The sequence below is a fragment of the Pecten maximus genome, chromosome 2, assembly GCF_902652985.1.
Source record: "Pecten maximus chromosome 2, xPecMax1.1, whole genome shotgun sequence".
NCBI classification, from domain to species: Eukaryota; Metazoa; Mollusca; class Bivalvia; order Pectinida; family Pectinidae; genus Pecten; species Pecten maximus.
The window spans coordinates 28,735,040-28,755,527 of NC_047016.1; the positions used below are offsets into that span (position 1 = coordinate 28,735,040).

General features: G+C 33.9%; 1 protein-coding gene across 1 annotated transcript in view; it reads right to left on the reverse strand.

Annotated features, from left to right (window-relative positions):
- LOC117321744 (zinc transporter 2-like) overlaps window positions 1-19,906 on the reverse strand; it is a 34,739-nt gene extending 14,833 nt beyond the window's left edge. Inside the window, exon 1 of the mRNA XM_033876260.1 lies at window positions 18,968-19,906. Within this exon, the coding sequence (XP_033732151.1) occupies window positions 18,968-19,796 (829 nt within the window). The 5' untranslated portion in view covers window positions 19,797-19,906. The remainder of the gene's footprint in view (window positions 1-18,967) is intronic.
- Between the last annotated feature and the right edge of the window lie 582 nt (window positions 19,907-20,488).

Sequence of the window (20,488 nt, forward strand, 5' to 3'; positions counted from 1 at the left end):
TGAGCAAGTAAAACTTAGATATATGGATCATCTGATAGATATGGATTAATAGTGAAACAGAATGTTTTTATCCATATATAGCTATATGGATAATTCGGATATTATATGGAAAAGTGAAACTGAGTGATATGCTTCAGTATGATTGAAATACATTGAATGTATATATCATTGACGATGCTTGAAAAATGGACTGCATCATATCCAAAACCCCTGAATCTGGCAGGCCGGCATCTGAGCACTTAAAATTGGCTGAACATACGAATTTTGATGAAAGATTTTGTAACAATTACATCTTAATAATTGTGCAACAAGTAACACACACTTGTATATCATTATCTGTCAAACAGAACTGTCAAAATATCAGTTTTGTTTCCAGATTATCGACAAACGATGTATTTGTATCTCAACTTTCCTTATACACATGTTGTTTCTGTGTTTTATCACACGTCAATGTGAAGGTCAAGAATGCCATGTTCCTCCCAATGTACACACTCCACAAACCACCATTGAAAAGCAATCAATCCACCTCATGTCTATCAAAGTTAGAGCACATCTTTGGCTCCCTTCAATATCATAAATAATTCATGATCTGTTCATATTCATGTATCATACAAAATTTGGATAAAGTTTTTGCAAGTTGATAGAAGTTATCATGATATGGCATCTATAGCCTGTTGAGAAATTTTAATACCTTGTATTAATTGAAATAGATTGAGGTAGCTGCACAACTGAGTTGTATATGCTGTAGATATATAGATATATATATATTTACATTTGTCTGGCATTGTCACTATATAGTCTGTTTGAGAGCTCTGGCATTGATGTACGTTTAAATGCGATATCCATCACGCGCTACACTAATCAGCGTATTAATACAACACAAACCGGAACTGCAATATCCAGGATAATTAAGTTTAACGACTAACTATTTTGTCTGCATTATTTGTAATAAAAAATAGGCCATTTTCACATTACGTTGATAATAAAATGATTATCAAGTGGGAATTATGAATTTTAAATATGAATTACAGCATTTAAATAATAAAAAAGTAAAAGGAATGTAAATATAAGCGTTGAACTGTTTTTGTATGGTATCTATATATCTATTTGAATGCCAGAGCTTTGCAAGCAAACAAATCATAATGCTAACTGTTTTTGTATGGTATTTATGATCTATTTGAATGCCAGAGCTTTGCAAGCAAACAAATCATAATGTGCTAACCCTCAATGCTCAAATACATGTATATCGCCACACAGGTATATATATAAATGTTAATTGAATTACATGATCATCTTGCTGAAAAACTTGCATGGGTCTTTTCAAGGAGTTCTTTTTCATGAAAAAGACCTCGAAAATAAAATCAATACAGAAAATTAGGATCACTTCCACATTCTTCTAAAAATCATGTTAACTGATTGAAGTTTTGTTGCAAAAATCTGAACGATCAAAAAGTGTTTAATTAAGATCACGCAAAACGGTCTACTCTCGACCTACCACCACCCAAATCTACCGCCACCCTCGCATATCGCCACCTAAAGCTCTCGAACGGATTTCCCTCCCATATAATTCACGCGTTAAGTTCGCCACCCTCCTCCATGTTTGTTGAAATACAAATGTCCTGAATCACTATATATAGCCCTCGACGATATTGTCATTTTGTTCTGTTTTTGGTGATCAAGGAACTCTTGTTCTATTTATAGACATACATTGTAGGGCATTTCCTGTTTTCACTTGCAAATTGTACAGGTGATCACATAGCTTTACGCTTGGATGACTTTCTATCACTGAGGTAGATCGATATTCAGTTGTTTTTATTATGTCACATGCACTGACACTTATGGTTTGGTTTGGAATAAAAGCATGACTGATTTCTACTCTCTTTGCGTTCCTATTGTGTATGGTATGAACGTTTGGCTTTGTCAGTGTAGGTGGAAAAGCCACTGCTGAATACTTTCGCATAAAGTTTGACAGATAATAACGGATGGCATGCGTCAAAGGCAGATCAATGACTATTTCCAGAAATTTGTGACTTATATAAAAATATATAGCCTATAGAATAATTGACTAATGAATCTACATTATGTTGAACATGTTATTATAAATCGTGTAATGTTATTATTGCGAGAAAATTAAGGAAATGATATATGTATCATAATACATACAAAACATATACAGTATTGTAAATACAATACTCAGTTAGTATTTAATGAAACGTTTTAATGCAATCTCTTTCATGGTTGTAATTTTCATAATTCGATTCGTTATACAGCCATAACTGCCGTGGACGGAATGTGGCGGTATAACGAGGGTAACTATATAATTGTACATATATATATCTGGTATACATTTTTGGGAATTTTCATGCTTTTTGTGTTGAAGTTATGCTTATTTAATTTATGGCTGCAATATATATAGTTTTCCATGCCAAATGTTGTTCAGACATTCTTCATTGTGTTAATACTTGGTAAACTTGATAATGTGTTTAAACTTTTGCATGAAATTACAACTACTAACATTTGGTGTATATACAAATCTGGGACACAAACTCTTCAGTTTGAACAAATTCTAATGTTGGATTTTACCCTCAAAAGAATAATCTAGTTCAAAGTTCGAGTGGAGATTGAAGCAGTAAGACTTCAATGAATTAGATCTAATGTCTTCTGTTGTTGGGCAATATATTGGTACAATCACACTATAAACTTGTGTCTCATCCTAACCCTCAATCAACATGGTAATATTAAACCCCTTACACCATCTTCTAGTGTCAATTAGCACAAAATTCATGTTACAAGGGAAATCATCACCTCAGTAATCATCACCACAAAATAAAAGAATTAATATGAAGACTGACTCATATTAAATATCTTAAGCATTGTTCATCCTTATGATGTAAATTCAACTGTTGAGTGTAGTTATTTATATATATGCCATCCACCGCTGTGATCAAACACTGGTGACATTAGGTCTCTGGGACATGAAATATAAAGGAATAATACAATACTGGGATATGTGGGGAATATTCAATTCACAGCATGTGCAAAAGCTATAGATTTTTCTTTTTTTTAAATCAATTTGGTGTATTTGTTTCCAAATAATGCATCTGTGGTACATTACAAAATTAACCAATGACAGTTTTTGTCAGTAATATATACGTATCTGAATGTGTATATTTAGTTTATAACATAATAACACAAATGACGAAGAAAGACACTTTTTATGACATGTGTCCTGACTTATCAGGGCCTTGGGCCTCGAACTCACGATCTACAGCACATTAACTGCCCAGCCAGAAATACCTCGTCCACATTTTTATATGTGATGTACGTGTGTACTTCGTTTTTTATACATTTTATGTATATGCACATATTTCTCCCCAGGGATTGAAATGGAAACTGAATTTTAAACAATCTTACAATGACGTTATACAGTGATTTACTAGGTAGTTTACCTAGCTACCATGGTAAATAATTTTGAATGATTAACTCTTACTCATAGTACACCTAACACAATTGTTACTTATATTTCTTTTACCAATGCTGACATGTAATTGATATACAGTATTATATATCAATTATCAATGATTAATTATGTCAATTACACTTAAATAATAAAATATCAGACTAGATACTACGGACCTCTCAAACTCTTTCTTTCAGCTAATCACAATGAGATAGCATGCATGGTGAATTATAATGATTTTTCTTATATAAGAAATAACAATGACAAATTGTTCATCTTAATTTTGATTGTGTTAACGTTACAATGTGAAAATATTTCTGAACTTCAAGTATTTGTAGTGAGAGTGAAAAAGTGCCACAACCAGACCCGAGTATACGTACTGAACAGGTAATACTCTTGATCAAGTCTTCATCAACATTAAATTTAAACCTCTCAAATATATAGATCATGATATTCCACCTAACTGCAGCATCTAGTCATCAGCAAACCTGAGGTAGTCCAGCTCTGCTGGATTCTTCCCCGACAACAATTAACACGACACAATGGCGATCCTTAGTTTATTCTAATTAATACAGAGACAAACCAGAGTTTCCTCTAGCCCTGACACCATGTCTGGTGTAGAGCCCCTACATGTACACCAGACATGGTGTCAGGGCCAGAGGAAACTCAGGCTATATATACAGAGACCTGACATAGAATAGGTAAAGGCTTCGACCCGGAACCTTCAAACTCTCTATATATATATAACTGTCAAACATTCTGACTCTATATATATACAGAGCAACCCGCTTATTTGCATAGCCCTTTTTCCATGACAAAATATGCAAATAATCGGAGTATTTGTATAGGCGGAGTTGGGTTTTGGCCCCTCTTATACACATGTAGATCGTCAGTGTTTTAGTCGATGCAAATACACGGGATTAAAATACAAAGACAAAGAAGAAGAAAATCGGGACCTGAGAATTTTATGCAAATAAGCGGGTTATTCAAATAAGCGATATGCAAATAAGTGGGCTCCTCTGTACATGTATAACCAATTGAACTTGAATAGGATAAACTTTAACTAGCTATATAGGGCAACATGCACAGTGACTGAGAAATATGACGTTGTCCATGCCCACTACTTATTTATGAGCCCATGGACAGTCATGAACCTAATAGTGCAATGGTTGTTTTGTTTGCTTTGCTCCAGAGGGTCTGAGAAATACAGTGGCTGATGCTAGTTTGATGCCATCATAAAGGACAACAGATGTGCCACACTTCTAAACATGGTCATAAAACAATCTATGTATGTTTTTTATATTGTAGTACAAGAGACCCACAAGGCCTTAGGACCTTTTTAAATGGTCAACTATACTATGAATTCTCCATATATATTCATACACAAATAGCTATTTTTTCAAATATTTGTTCATTCAAATATATATTTTTTCAAAGTGTTAAAAACTGTAAAACTGTTTTATCCAATATCTTATGATACAGCATACACTTAAAGACTGGAGAGTTAAATTTGTAAACAAAGAGACTGTAGAAATTTTTGCAAATAAATGTTGGCCCTTGGCATGGACCCTTTATATATATAGCTCTCCCTCAGCCACTAGGGGCAATATCGTACATCACATTTGTTTCAGACAAAATTGAAGAAAAAGGTAAGTGAATATCTAATAATGTAAGATTTACACTAAAATGGTACAAAAATAAATAATCTAAAGATATTTATATACTGACAGATGATTCTGGTCAAGCCAGTCCGGATCCATCACTGTCAGTCTTACATGTGAGTCACAGCTGTAGTAGGGATGACCTGGTCATGATCAGTAGTTCATCATCCACATACCACACTAAATGTTGGATGCTTGAGTAATAGCTAGAGGTTTTTTGTAGGCAAAAACATATGTCTCCCCTAGATTCTTCATCTGATAGCTGTTCATTGAATATTTTTGCATTGGAATTGACTTTTGATCTGAATATAGTACACTGCACATCGCCTGTAGGTGATGCTTATAATGTTTAAAGTTTCTTCAAGTTAGCTTTCAAATTCAAACAAGAGGCCCATTGGGCCTGTATCACTCACCTGGTTGTACAGCAACTTTGAAGATTATCTAGGTCCTTTCTGCAAAAACTATACTGATTTTTAACCACTTTATTCAAATATCCAGAGTAGTAGGATTGGCTTATTTGCATTCATGTCAATAATTTTTTTCAGTCTGTCATTCCAGCATGTTATTAGCCTAATATCAGGGCTCTTTGCTATGGAAAAATCATTGTTTAAAGATTTAACTGCAATTGATAGCCCTTCACCTCTAAGCATGCTACAGACCCAAAATCAAGTCCCTGGGTCTCTTGATTATAGAGAAGAAGTCATTTGTAGATATTTGCCTATTTGAACTCTGTGACCTTGATTGTAGGTCAAGGCTTTTCATTTGAACAAACTTCCGAGCTCTTCAACCCGTATACTACAGCTAGACCATATTAAGTCCCTGGGCCTCTTGGTTATTTAAGTCGTTTAAACATTAAAGCCTTTTTGACCCCTGCAACCATGAATGTAAGTCAATGTCATTCATTTGAACAAGCTTGGCAGCCCTTCTTCCCAGCATGCTACAAACCCAATATCAAGATTGTATGAGAACATTTACATTAACAAGAAAGCTTTTAGAAGAACCAGAAGATTTGGAAGTAATACCATAATTCATTTGAATTCCAAGTCATTTGTTACAATGACCAAATGATCAAGCACTGCATATCATCTGTGGGTAATACAGGTATACTGCAAAACCCTGAGTTTTGTTGTATGCATATTGCTACATTTTAAAATTAAGTATTTAGATGTATTTTTTTTTTTTAATTTTGTTCATTTATTATGCAAATATTCTGTTAATATGTTTAAATAAAAGCATTTTTAGGCAAAGTTCACGTATACTCAATATGTATGGCCATGTGTAGTTTTTGTGCAGTGCACTATGTTATAGCCTTGTTCTCGATTCCATGACAAATCTCGCGATAAAAATAAATGTGGTGAGTTATTTTTATACACTGATGTCTCAAGGACTCCCCCGGTCTAGTGTCCAGGCCAGTGGTCATTTTAATGTTAGGAGAGCATGTCAATGAGCATCTTGGATTGCCATTAATACATGTGTGCAACTAGAATTTTAGGTTATTTGTGAGTATTTGGCTTTATTTAACTACTATAATTCAAGAGGGAAAATTCCAGAATAGACAGGGGCTGGTTTTCACAAGTTATACTGTATATGTTTTATTTCATTTGACTTAGGAGAATTCAAACAAGATTTCAATTCTGACCTCCGATTCACTCAGGAAGTGTACATGAGATTGTGACTTGTACTTCTCTGGGGAGGACAGGGTGGGAGTACCATACCTCATGTAGTAACTGATAAAAACTGAAGATAGCAATATTTAATCTGCTGCTCCCTGATTATACAGTTATATTACTAAAACTGGGTTATAAACAACTCTTTTCAGGGTGGTAATAGATACCATACAATATGGGCATTCCAGTGATGTTTATAATATTACGACTGTCAGGAGGTCATACATGTATACACCAACTAGAATGATCAGTACAATGAAATTTGAAGAATAAATAAAGTTTATGTTTTACATTTAGACATTTTACTTCATTTTTTAAAAATTGCTCTAAGACAAATTTCAATTTCCATAGCCATTCTTATTCAAATCTGCCTTCTTTGGAAGGAGATCAGATGACAATATCTGGATATTTGTTTCCTTTTTAATGTTTTTTTTTTTTTTTGGTTTTTAGTAGAAAAGATAGGTTTTTTAATTTCGGAAAATATCTACATTCTTCTATGATTCTACAATTTTGATGTCTACCTTGTAAGATTAATTATAATTAAAGCCTTTCTATATTTTTGAAACTTATGAATTTTGAAAAAAAATACAAAAACATGAGAATATGTACCCTATGGTTATGATATAATGTGAGAACTTATTCCGTAGATCTTCATTATTTGCAATTAAAACCGGGAAACTACCCAGTGATTACAGGGAATCTCCGATGTGGTGCTCCTCTCTAGCTGTCTATATGTAAATGTACCGCAGAAAATATGTCATGCACGTGCAAGCTGGTTTGTTTAGAAGAATAGAGGTCTTGCAACCTGAAAGCTACGCACCAGAAGTCCAAATTTGATCAGACATACGATTTGCTATTTCGAAAGCGAAGGAAACGATTGGGTAAAATCACAACATTATACATATGTATATGACTTACAGAATCAATGTGAGTCAGTGTCAGACAAGAATTTAAGATAGGTTAAAAGTGAAACGGAACCATGAATTGGAAGTGAAACTTCTTGGCATCGGATAAACAAATCCATGCTTTTCAGTTTATCATCGGGGGTACGTAACTCGGCATTGGCAGGGTTCACATTCTATTTTTAGATGTTTATTTCATATTTTACCTTTAAATTGTTGATGTAACTGCATGAGCAGATTTGAAGGGAATTTACATGAAAATATTTTCATAAGAGATCAGATTATGAAGTTAAGCTTGATTAATAAAAACTTTTGTATCAATAAACAAAAGCATAGAGATCAAAGCTTTAATGTCCAACAAGCAAGTTCGTGGAAATCATATCCCCATCTTTCCTGACAGACTGTATATATGTGCACCTGTAAGTATGTGCACCTGTAAGTAAACATTTTTCAGGTCAGGAGTAAACATGTCATGATAGCTTGACAGAATGATAAATTCTGCTGAAACAACAGATAACAAAATTGTTCATCAATCAAGGGGCCACATACAAACAACAGCCAACAAAACTGGCTTCAGTTTTACGTATACTGTATGTATAAAACATATATACATGTATACGTGTTTACTGAGAAAGTGCACAGTACTAGATATAGATAAAAGTTTACTTGTAAATTTGTATCTTTACAAAAATGATCACTCGATATGTGTATTTGATCTTTCATGCATTGCCTCCATGTATACCTCATTAACATAAAAGGTTGTTTGCTCTTATACAATTCTTGTGAATTGTATTGAATGTACATAAATGTAGTGTGAAACTGCAAAAGATTCTGAATATTGTGCATTGAATTATTCACACATATATACCACATACATATCAAAGACCTTTATATATAGCTAGTTACATATAGATTATGTAAAATTCTCTGTTCAAGTCCTAATCCTTAATCTGGAAGCTTAAATAAAAGATTTAAAATGACAGTGTTTATTGAAAATAGATCTCATACTTTAAAATTTTCTTTACAAATCTAAAGCTGATCATGAGGTCATACCAATTTGATATATTGTTCTTCGGAAATTGAGATTTCAAAATCGGAGCAGGCGAGCAAAATTGTTGAAATTTTGGAGCCAGGGAGTGATTTTGACAGATGCAATATATATCAGGACATGTCTTTGGCTTTTTAAATAATATATAATGCAATAACAAATGTTAAAATCATTTGATTGGCATGGTACTTGTATGTAAAATAATATTTCAAATACAAGAACCATCCATGGAAGATAAAGCCACTGTTAGATCAACAAGAACCATCTTATATCAATGATACACATAATTCTGTCCATATACCCTATATCTATATATTGTAGGATCATTCATTTAAAATTTACCTGAGTCAATGATAGATCATTCCATGATGAACTGCTTGCATTCATGAATAATGTTTATGTTCTTAAATTGATGTCAATGAATGATAAAAATACAACAAGAAACCCTTTGGACGTCACCTCTATAAAACAAATCCTTTAGTCAAGTTATACATATATATGGAAGATATTTTGATGAAATAGCCAAAGTGATGTCTATTTCAAAACAAGGAGCCGCAAAGCTTGGCATTATCCCCCGCGCCCCGCAGTTGGTATGAAAACCCAAATACACATATACATCAAGCTCAAAGTAAGAGTTATTAACTTTAAATGTATGTATTTGAGTTTGGCATCGTCCTTGAATGAAATAAAAACAACGGAGACGGATTAATATAAGTTTTAAAAAACTTGTTTCTGAATCCATTTCATGCTGTATTTTTTTCTGATTGTGTCTACTTTTCATGTGTTAACAATGAATGAATAAAATAAAGTTTACATTAAATAAAAACAATAAAATAACACAGAATTGATGCAATATGTGCAAAATGATGATGATATTTATGTAGCAAAACAGGAAATTTAATAATAACTTTTTATGACCAAAGATAGTCCATGTATAATGTTGATATACAATAGTTATCTGAATTTTTTAGAGGTATATAATCAATTCTGAATTCTGATAGGCAGTTGTTGACACAACAAAACATAACAAAAGCTCTAATACCTAAATATGTACATTGTATAATTTGTATCTCATATGTTGATAAGTACGACATCAACAGAGTTGTCCAAATTCACAAGTATCAATATGTGAGTATTGCAAAACTGAAAACAAAAAGACAGCAGGTGACTGACATCCAGCTGGATAGCACTTCTTGGAGTATTTGGAGAAACAATGGAAACAGTAATTTGGTATTTTTGAGTTCTAAGTTTCCATGGTGACAGAAAAAATACAAAAAATGGAAGGTCCGCAATAGCAAAAAGCACAACTAGCTAGCTAGGGCACTAGTCTGATATATACAGAAAGTTTCAAGGAGCTGCTTCGAACGGTTTTTGAGTTATAGCCCGGAAACAAAAGGAAACAGTAATTTGGTATTTTTGATTAAGTTTCCATGGTGACAGAAAAAATTCCCGAAAATGGAAGGTCCGCAATAGCAAAAGGCACAACTAGGGCACTAGTCTGATATATACAGAAAGTTTCAAGGAGCTGCGTCGAAAGGTTTTTGAGTTATAGCCCGGAAACAAAAGGAAACAGTAATTTGGTATTTTTGACTAAGTTTCCATGGTGACAGAAAAAATACCGAATATTGAAGGTCCAAAATAGCAAAAGGCACAACTAGGGCACTAGTCTGATATATACAGAAAGTTTCAAGGAGCTGCGTCAAAAGGTTTTTGAGTTATAGCCCGGAAACAAAAGGAAACAGTAATTTGGTATTTTTGACAAAGTTTCCATGGTGACAGAAAAAATACCGAATATTGAAGGTCCAAAATAGCAAAAGGCACAACTAAGGCACTAGTCTGATATATACAGAAAGTTTCAAGGAGCTGCGTTGAACGGTTATTGAGTTATAGCCCGGAAAAGAATATCGGAAGGATGGACGGACAGACGCGCAGAGCCCAATTTAATATCCCCCGCAAACGCGTTTCACGGGGGATAATAACCAAGAAACACATATCTAAAACAAAATCAACAGCATTAATTGTATCAAATAAGATTATTGATTGCTAGTACTTTTAACATAATTCAAAAAGAAAAAAAAATCTTCTTGGACTGGCATGTAAAAGCATTTACAAACGATTTCAATAAAATGATTAGAATCTAAAATCAATATAAAATATAAAGGCAACATGGAAAGTCTACCAATATTTTGGAATTAGCACAGAAAATGCAGATGTTTTAACGGAGTCAGAGGTCGCTTTGTTCTCTTTCTTGAATTCAGTTTTCACTAGAAATTCCACAAATTGAATGCCTAAATCTTGACCCACCAAAAATGCCCATTTAAACACATTCCAAATTTGCTTCAAAGACCCTGTGTTTTCATCGTGTTTTGACAGAGTGTGTACGTATCTGTCAAAAAAAAAACCCGCTTGAGATGGCTGTCAACCTTTGTTTTAAGCGCCCAATTGATCCAGAAAGGCTTTCTAAATTTTGAACTCGCAGGAATTATATCCGGATTCATCATTTTTTTTGGCGCAAAAATTGGAGCGGTAATTATGTATATATAAATTTTTATCTTCATTTTCTAAAAAAACGAGCGGTAAATCCGACGGACAAAAAAATTGGTATGGCCCCGAGATATTTATTTTTAAGAGTCAAAGTTTTAAGTAAATTAAGATAATATAGAATGTAAACCAAGGCACAGGTGAATGTTTCGATTGTAGTTTCTGAATCCTTTCCCTAAGAGCAGTATATATTGTACAGACAGCTAATTGATCACAGATCTAGACAGACCTGTGCTATAGTCATGTCATGATGCTGTTCTTGTACAAGATAATTTGCCCCATTGGCTTAAGCTTGGTAAGCATATGACAAACCTATTGTATGTTTTTAAGTGAAGTAACCACCATCTACTACAAGGAGACATGATTCAAAATGATTTTGGCAATTCACAGGGCTATAAAACCAGCAAATAATCTGTTTCTAAAACAACTTTCTGTGCACTTTGACCTACCGGGTATCCCCTCATAATTTATCAACTTTTAACACAGCAAATATTAGATTTATCAAGTATGATACATATATTCACAATATATTTCTTCCCATCAAAGCTACAATTGTAAACATATATCAGGAAATACAATTTTTAATACCCCTTTTGATAATGTTAATTGTCCTGATGTGGAATTTTCTACCAGATATTGAGCTAATTATATCTATATCACAGCTTTGATTTCTCATGATCAGTGGAAAAAACTGCATAACCAAAACATTGGGTGGCCAGGTGGTAAAGTGCTACCACACTTAATTTTCTCCTATAGCTTCCGTTGGTTGGCAGCTGGGGCTCCACATAAAAAATGTATGGGGTCCAACCTGCCTGATCATGACCACTTGGGTTTTCTCCTGGTATAGTTCCTGTTTTCCTCCTACAGGAGGTTCCTAATTGTACATGTGCTGATATATGTTTACATAACTTGTTAAGCAATTGCTGTAAAATTAATGAATGTTACAACCACAAGTACTGCTTGTTATCAATCACATCAACAACTAACTAATTATCATAAGGAATTATTCATTTTCAGTATATGACTTTATGAATTTTAGTTCATTAAATTGTCTCTTTAACATTTTCAAACAAATTTTGGGGAAGATTAAATGACTGATTGAATTTATGATTAACTATTTATATTTCAAGCAACATTACAGAAAAGTATATCAATCAAAATTCATGTCTTGAACAGGGAAGAGATTTTGATACCATGCTTTTATGTACACATTCAAATGTACATGTTATATATGTACGTATGTAGCTTCAAGAGAAAGCACATACGTATATACGTTCATGGATATCGGTTGCAACAGATGCAGGTCAGTGGGGTTTTTTTCAGAGGGGAGATATATAGGAAAGGGGTGTTGTGAAAGGTCAGATTATTCTCACTTTAACACATGTACAGTTGTGATCTGATCATAAATGTTAAATTAAAGTACATGTTCACTGGGTGTGTTCCAATTAAAGTACAACTAATTATCAGACAAGCACCTGTTATGAGATATATGACAGGATGATGTTTTGGTAGCTAATGATCTACCAGCCATCACGTTAATTATTAATTTCCTCATGATAATATCTACTTATCATTTCAGTATAACTTCACTGTCATTAAATTTGAAGTTAGTACGTATACCAAATCAAGATAAATGATCAACACAATGACAAACATTCACAATATAAGTATATAAACTTATTCAATTTCATGACAATCAGCTTGCAGATTATCAACAAGAATCTTGTTCGCTAGCTATATAAGTAACACATATATGTACAATTAACAAGCCTACATAAAATTGTCAGATCCCTTTATAATTCCCTCGATGTTTTGTCACAAGGAGGTAATCGTCAAATTATTTAATGCCACAACCTTGTAGCAACTGTTTGAGATTTTAAGGAATTATAATGTACGTACATAACAGCTGCCACCAAGCTTAAGTGTTTTGGCAATATTGTGAAAGATAGGTACAATGTTTAGTCACATACCTGGATAATGTTATTCAAATGTACATGTATATTCCTGTTTGCGTTTGCAATAGTGATTCACTGAATGTCACTCTATGACATTGACAAATATTGACATTGACTATTGCCCAACTCACTATCCTCAATTACATTCAACTTACTGGTTTTAAGAGCTAAATCAGCAAAATAGGATTTGGTTTGGAGGGGAACGAAAATAAATTTTACACTGATCAAGCATGATGACCTGACACATCAGAATGAGGCCGTATAGCTGCAATAATGTGTCTGCCTCTAAATCTAAACATGCATGAGAGTATACCACAGGTGTTACGTCAATACTGAATTATGTACCAAATGTACAAATTACAACATATATATTATGACATACTATGGTGAACTAAACTGGTTGAAAGAGTTGAGTTTTATAGGTTATGACACAAACTTGACCTTGACCCATTCTGATAAACATCACATCTATGATCACTGAAAATTCAGAAAGTTTGGCCTTCTGTAAGGGCTTTATATGACAGATTTTAGACATTATGTTAACATTTCTATTTCTATTTTTACTAACAGCAACCTTGACCTTGATCGTAAGTACTTTTTAACCCATTAACCGCTGTATCACCATGTGTCAGCAGAAGGTTTAAAAAAAATTTGGCCTTCTGGATTCTGAGATAATGTCCTAAAACGAAAGTGCTGACAGATGCATGGATGCATGCCAGGATTACACTCCTCAAATCATAACTAACTACGTATATATATATATATATACACTTTCCAAATCATTACTAATTACACTCCCCCATCATTACAGATTACACTCTCTAAATAATTATTGATTACACCTCCCCAATCATTACTGATTACACCTCCCCCATCATTACTGATTACACCTCCCCCATCATTACTGATTACACCTCCCCCATCATTACTGATTACACCTCCCCCATCATTACTTATTACACCTCCCCCATCATTACTGATTACACCTCCCCCATCATTACTTATTACACCTCCCCCATCATTACTGATTACACCTCTCCCATCATTACTGATTACACCTCTCCCATCATTACTGATTACACCTCCCCAATCATTACTTATTATACCTCCCCCATCATTACTGATTACACCTCCCCCATCATTACTGATTACACCTCTCCCATCATTACTTATTATACCTCCCCCATCATTACTGATTACACCTCTCCCATCATTACTGATTACACCTCTCCCATCATTACTGATTACACCTCCCCAATCATTACTGATTACATTCCGCCATCATCAGTGATTACGCTCCCCCAATCATTAGTGATTACACCTCCCCAATCATTCAAATATCCTCCTCGCCTTATTGATGTTTATAGGGTTAATGTTAGGCCTGTGATAGAGCTGAGATGTGTATTGATAAAGAACAGCATGAGTAGGTATGAAACTCAGCAACAATAAAATCTGTACTGTTGGAATTACTATAGATCCTTGTCCCATGTAAATACCACACACCATACCTAGCTTATATATGCAATATTTCTAAATCTTCAAACTAAACTATTCTATAAATGAATTCTATCAGGTTGATTTACATTTCTGAAACTTCTAAATCAAACAAACACCTGTTAAATATCTCCATATTTCTGTTCAAAGATCAGGATATTCTTAGGACTTTCAATCTAAAAGAGACCAGTTGTCTAATCACAGAAAACGTGTGCTATTTTCAAGGGGATCCTCCCAACCTGGTTTTTGTATACAATCTTATCTCTGACATTTTACTGCCAGTAATATCTATCGTTTCCACTGTATGAACTATATGAATTTGTGCCAAGTAACTGAGTACAAGTTTCATTATTTTGGAATGGTACAAAATAATCAGTGATGCAAAGGAATATAAATATAAATATAACTGTATATATACCTACATGTATATGATGTACACATGTATGTACAGGACCTAGAAAGTCAGCAGCCAGTTATCATTAATATACCAACTTTGAACATTTTTCTATTATTATTTATGCACTTATGAACTTATTCTTCTGACTTTTGAAATTTATTCAAGAAATACCATTTTTTTCCAAAAGCCACAAATTGATTTGTTTATTTACAACGTTACACGTGCACATACAGGTTCAAATTTGCTATCAGACAATTTTAACCTACAATATTTTAGCCAGGCATGGTCATTGTCCTCTGACATCATTAATATTGTACTCATGTAAACATCACCATTAGCTACCGATCAATTAAAATTTCCAAAAGTCTGTAATCAGATAGACCCGAAATCCTTTTAACTCATCAAATGGGTATAGAACAAGTACACACGCTCTGCTTTGGCCTGAAGCTAAATAATGTACATGTATATATTGGTATCAATTTTATCCTACCATCAATATGAACAATCCATTTTAACTTCAATTGTGTGGGATAAAAATTAACCTCAAGGTAATATTTATCATAACATCACAATATCAACAATAAATTCAAAGATTCCATTTTCAGCATTACATGCAAGTCTTTGATTTCATATATCTGTCATTGAGATGAAATTGAAATACTTATATCATAAAAAATGATATCTACAATTTATGTATATCAAACAATCTGACACAAACCTATATTTAGATAATTTTATGGTTTACATATGCATAATGTCTTGGACTAATATTATAAATACAATTGGTGTAATACTAATGTTTGCCCTCAGAAAAAGCTCTGCCAATATTGAACCTTGTGTCAGAAGACAACATAACAATGTTGAAATTCAGAATTAGCCTTTGAAATTAGGTCAAAGGTCACAAACAAGGTCTGCAGGTTTGCAAAATAGAAAGATCTGGAACACACGTCAAATATGAAAATTGTATCCTCAGTGGTATTGACACAACGTAACACTGTTTTAGAAAAACTTTACCTTGATGTTAAGATATAGCTAAGCAACAAGGACGATGACGCCAAGGGGTAAAGCAATTGGCCCCCCTGGCCCTTGTTGTGTGGAAGTTGTTTAAAAGATTTTTACACATTTATGATCACGTAACATTAAAAAAAAATGTTAAAATGTAGATAGCCTGGTAACGAGTCCTACCATAAATTAAACAGTAAGAATGCTGAAAAATGTTATTATCTCGTCCTCAAATTACCCACTTATTCTATATCTGTCCTGCTGTCAAAGTTTACAATTACATCAGGGAGGTAAATATATGTTACTTTGTACTGATCAAATGCAGTAATTTTGGTTAATTTTTTCAGACAAGTTCATGCCAGAACACCATTTCAACAAAATGTTGTTAACTCCCAATTGTACTTAAAAGAGGGACTTCAATTCCCACAAGAAAGGCATGAGTCCCAAGATTGATTCAAATATCTGAGTGGTATAATTACCTTGGTAGGTACGTAGTGATATTGATGATGGCCTTAAGCATTTCTTTCCTTAAAAAGTTCCATAAAAAGTACATGCATGCAGTAATTTATAACTGCACACAGAAATTGTATAGCTATATATTTTTTTTTTTTTTTTTTTTTTTAATTTTTGAAGATTTTTCAGTAGTACATAATACATTTACAATTCAATTTATCCATACATCATTCATACAATACAATCCTTAAATTCCATTCTTCATAATGAGTTAAAATTCAACAGTATATTGAAGATGATTTAAAAAAAAATTGTATGTACTAAGAAAGAAAAAAAGAAAGTCAATGACGTGGAGAAAGAATTGTTGAATAATTTATAAGAGGGAGAAGGGGTATAGCTATATAGGAAACTTCCGAAAGCAGGATACTATATGCAGTAGATCTGTTTACAAAATCTGACTTTTGATTACAGTAATTACTTGTCATCACTTCACTATCTGGTTTTTGTGCCTCGACTAAAATTCATTATAATGAAAATGAAGGAGCTTCTTGGATCTTTTAATCAAAAAATTGAAATTGATCTAAAAATCAATAAGCTGATGTTTCCTGTACATGTATTTATAGCAGCAGGCCAACAGAAGGCTAAATTTTTTGAAGACAGAACCTGGGTAATATAATAGTCAATCGCACATACTCAGAGGTATATTCTTGAATAGCTCATCCAATCAGTGAGTCATACATGCATGTATCCATTCTGCATGTCAATGCAGATGAAAACAGCATTTATTTGTGAAAAATCATGATCATGTAAAATCTTCCTCCATTTTCCTAGAAATAGCTCCTTCACAATGTTTGAACACATTTCTATTGAAGTTTAGTGTATTTATTAATGATTTTATTTCATCTGTTACACTCATTTTCATTGGTTGGAAAATAAAGGTTATTTCTTCATAGCCCGAAAAAATTTACGTCATTTTTAATGACGTAATACACGTAGAACTACTTTTGACGTCGTCTGCTTGCGACTATCACTGTGTCGTTCAACGTCGGATATTTTCGGATTGATTATCGAACAGAATATCTATTATAAAGTCATCAGAGATACGAAAGCTCTATCAGAAGTTACAGTCAAAAATGTTCTGCAAACCAAAAACGTGTAATCAGCAACACTTTCGCTTCAATAATCAATCAAAACTGCAACCATAATCTAAATGGCGTAGGCCCACTTGTGGCCGCGGAAAATACAACTTGCCTCTGATACCGTCCAACTCATACGCCTCCTCTATAAGCAATGTTCTGTCATCGGGGATGTTTTCCAACTCATCTTTCAATAACTGAGTGTTTAAATTTCCTCACAAGGCTCTTAAATATAAACAAACATTCTAGTGTTTCTGATTTGTTAGCCTACAGCACCGTGAGTGACCGTTGACTGCGTCCTCAGACTAGTGCGAACTGGATCAAACCGGTTCGGCATGATCGTTTTCGCCGGAAATTTTAAAAGCGGCACAGTCATTGGCCTCAATGAACCGCAGCTGGTGTAATATCGATGCGTCGCACATCAATCTATTAATTTGTTAAAATAAATTGAATAAATGATGGTTTATGTCTAATAAGCATTGCTTTTAGTTATAACAATAAAATTATAAGCATTATTCTCAATATATTTTTGGTTTATGAAGTCATAGACAAAAAAACGGATGGGCATTCTTTTTCATAGACGCTTCGCATCTATGAAGAATGCCCATCCGTTTTTTTGTCTATGACTTCATAAACCAAAAATATATTGAGAATAATGCTTAACAATTACATTGTCAATATAAAGATGCTTTAAAATCGGATTTAAAGTATCTACATGTATATGATTTACACATTAGTTAAAGCTAGCTGACGTACAGTACAAGTTAAAAGCCTTCCCAATGATCACGAGATTTAAAAAAAATATGCTAAGCTTTAATACTCAGAAATTGTATCTGAGATACTCCCTATAATGACATTAGGATTGTAATAGGAAGAGAGTTAAGTGTGCCTCCACTGGGAATTAATCGAACCAGCGACCCTCGGCTTGTTATCAGTTATCAACAGATACCCATATATATTAACTTTTAAGAAATCAAATTGACATGTTTCCTCCATAATCCTGAGCCATTTTCAGTGTGATTAAAAAAATATAACTATTTACTATTTTTTAATACCAGAAGATTACCTTAGTTATAGTTATCTCCTATTCTCTTATAACTGACTTTACATTTTCACATCCGACTTGGGAAGTAATTCCTCGGCAAGCTTGTGTATTGTGCAACATCTGAACACCATAAAATGGGTTTAAAATGTTAAGAAAATTAAAACATATTCCTAAAAATGATGGATTATATCCATACAATTACCTACCTATTGCTTCCCCGATCATAAACATCGCACACAGAATACAAACAATGATCAGTTGGTTCCTGGCAAGTTTATCATACTCTGGTTTGACCAGGGTATGGCAGTGCCATTCAGATTGTTCTGAATCAGATCTTGTTCCATTTGTAGCACAGGACAGTCCGAAATCTGCCTCCAGATCATCATCACTGCTAAAGGATCGCAATGTTCTGGTGTGTCTTCCATGTGTTCTGGACTGTGACTCATCAGATCTTTCAGTAACACGCGAACAGCATCTATTGTCTACACGTGTATTGTCATTAACTGATGTCAGGTGTCCATTTGGTACATTATTTGGGGTATCGAGTGCACCCTTGAAATTTGTCTGTATCTTTTTACTTGGTGTCATGTCGTTTTCTGATGTCATGTTTATATCCAGATCTTGTATATTTATATCGCTCGAATCAAACTCCTCTAAAATAGCTAGCAGTGATCCCTCAGACATTGATCTGTGGTCCCCGTGGGTGAATTCCTGAACAGAATCCTCGTGAGGGAATTGGTGAATTGAGTTCGTGTGTACTCTATTGTCAATACCCGACACGTTGTTATCATTTTGTGTATAGCTGTCAACCCCGAAATGAAAGTTGTGATTATCACGGTCTATCAAAGTTGTGTCATAGCGATCTCCTTTTCCCTCGTAAGAATCCGCACTGATACCAGAGTCAATCTGGTCACTGGTTGTGGCACTTACGAATGGGCCGATTTCCAACTCGAGCTTGTTTACATCGCCTTGTCGTCCAAGAGCACTATTCTTGGAGTGAACACTCGTCTTGTGTGCTACGCTGGTGTCAGGCATAAGACTATGTTCATTATGCAGACCAATGGTATATCGCTCGCTCGTGCTTCCAGCTGTAAGGCTATTAATATCCGACACATCCCACCCACTGCTTTCATCGACGAGCACATTGGCTGCCATTTTACTTTATGGTGTAACGTCACGTGATCAGTCATGTGATAACGCAGGGGATTCTCCCGTCTGCTAGCATTGATTTTTAGATTACACCGTACATGTTTAAGTGTATATATGTAGTTAAATATGTTAACAATCTGGTATTGTCTTAATATTGTATACACTAGTTATAAGTAAAACATTCTTTTATATGAATTAAGTCACAATTTAATATTTAGATATTTTCCGATAATATTGCCGTGCTAAGGGAGACAACTCTTATGACAATGGATACAGATCTTTTTAAAAATGCGTCATTAGTGTCATTGTATTTCAACTTAGTCGACCTGTACGCGATAAAATTTCAATAGTTTCAGAAAACATCACTGAGTCATCCGCAGCACATTAAAAGAAATAAATTACAATCTTCAAATTCCTAACGAATTATCAAGAGAAAATTGATACTTCGCCATGATATAAATAGTTTTCAAGTTGTTCCATAAGCGTAATGTCACACAGGGCTAGAGGGGATATATATGTGATCATATGCATTTGAAATTGCTAAACAACGCCATTTGAAAAACTTAATCGTATATTGA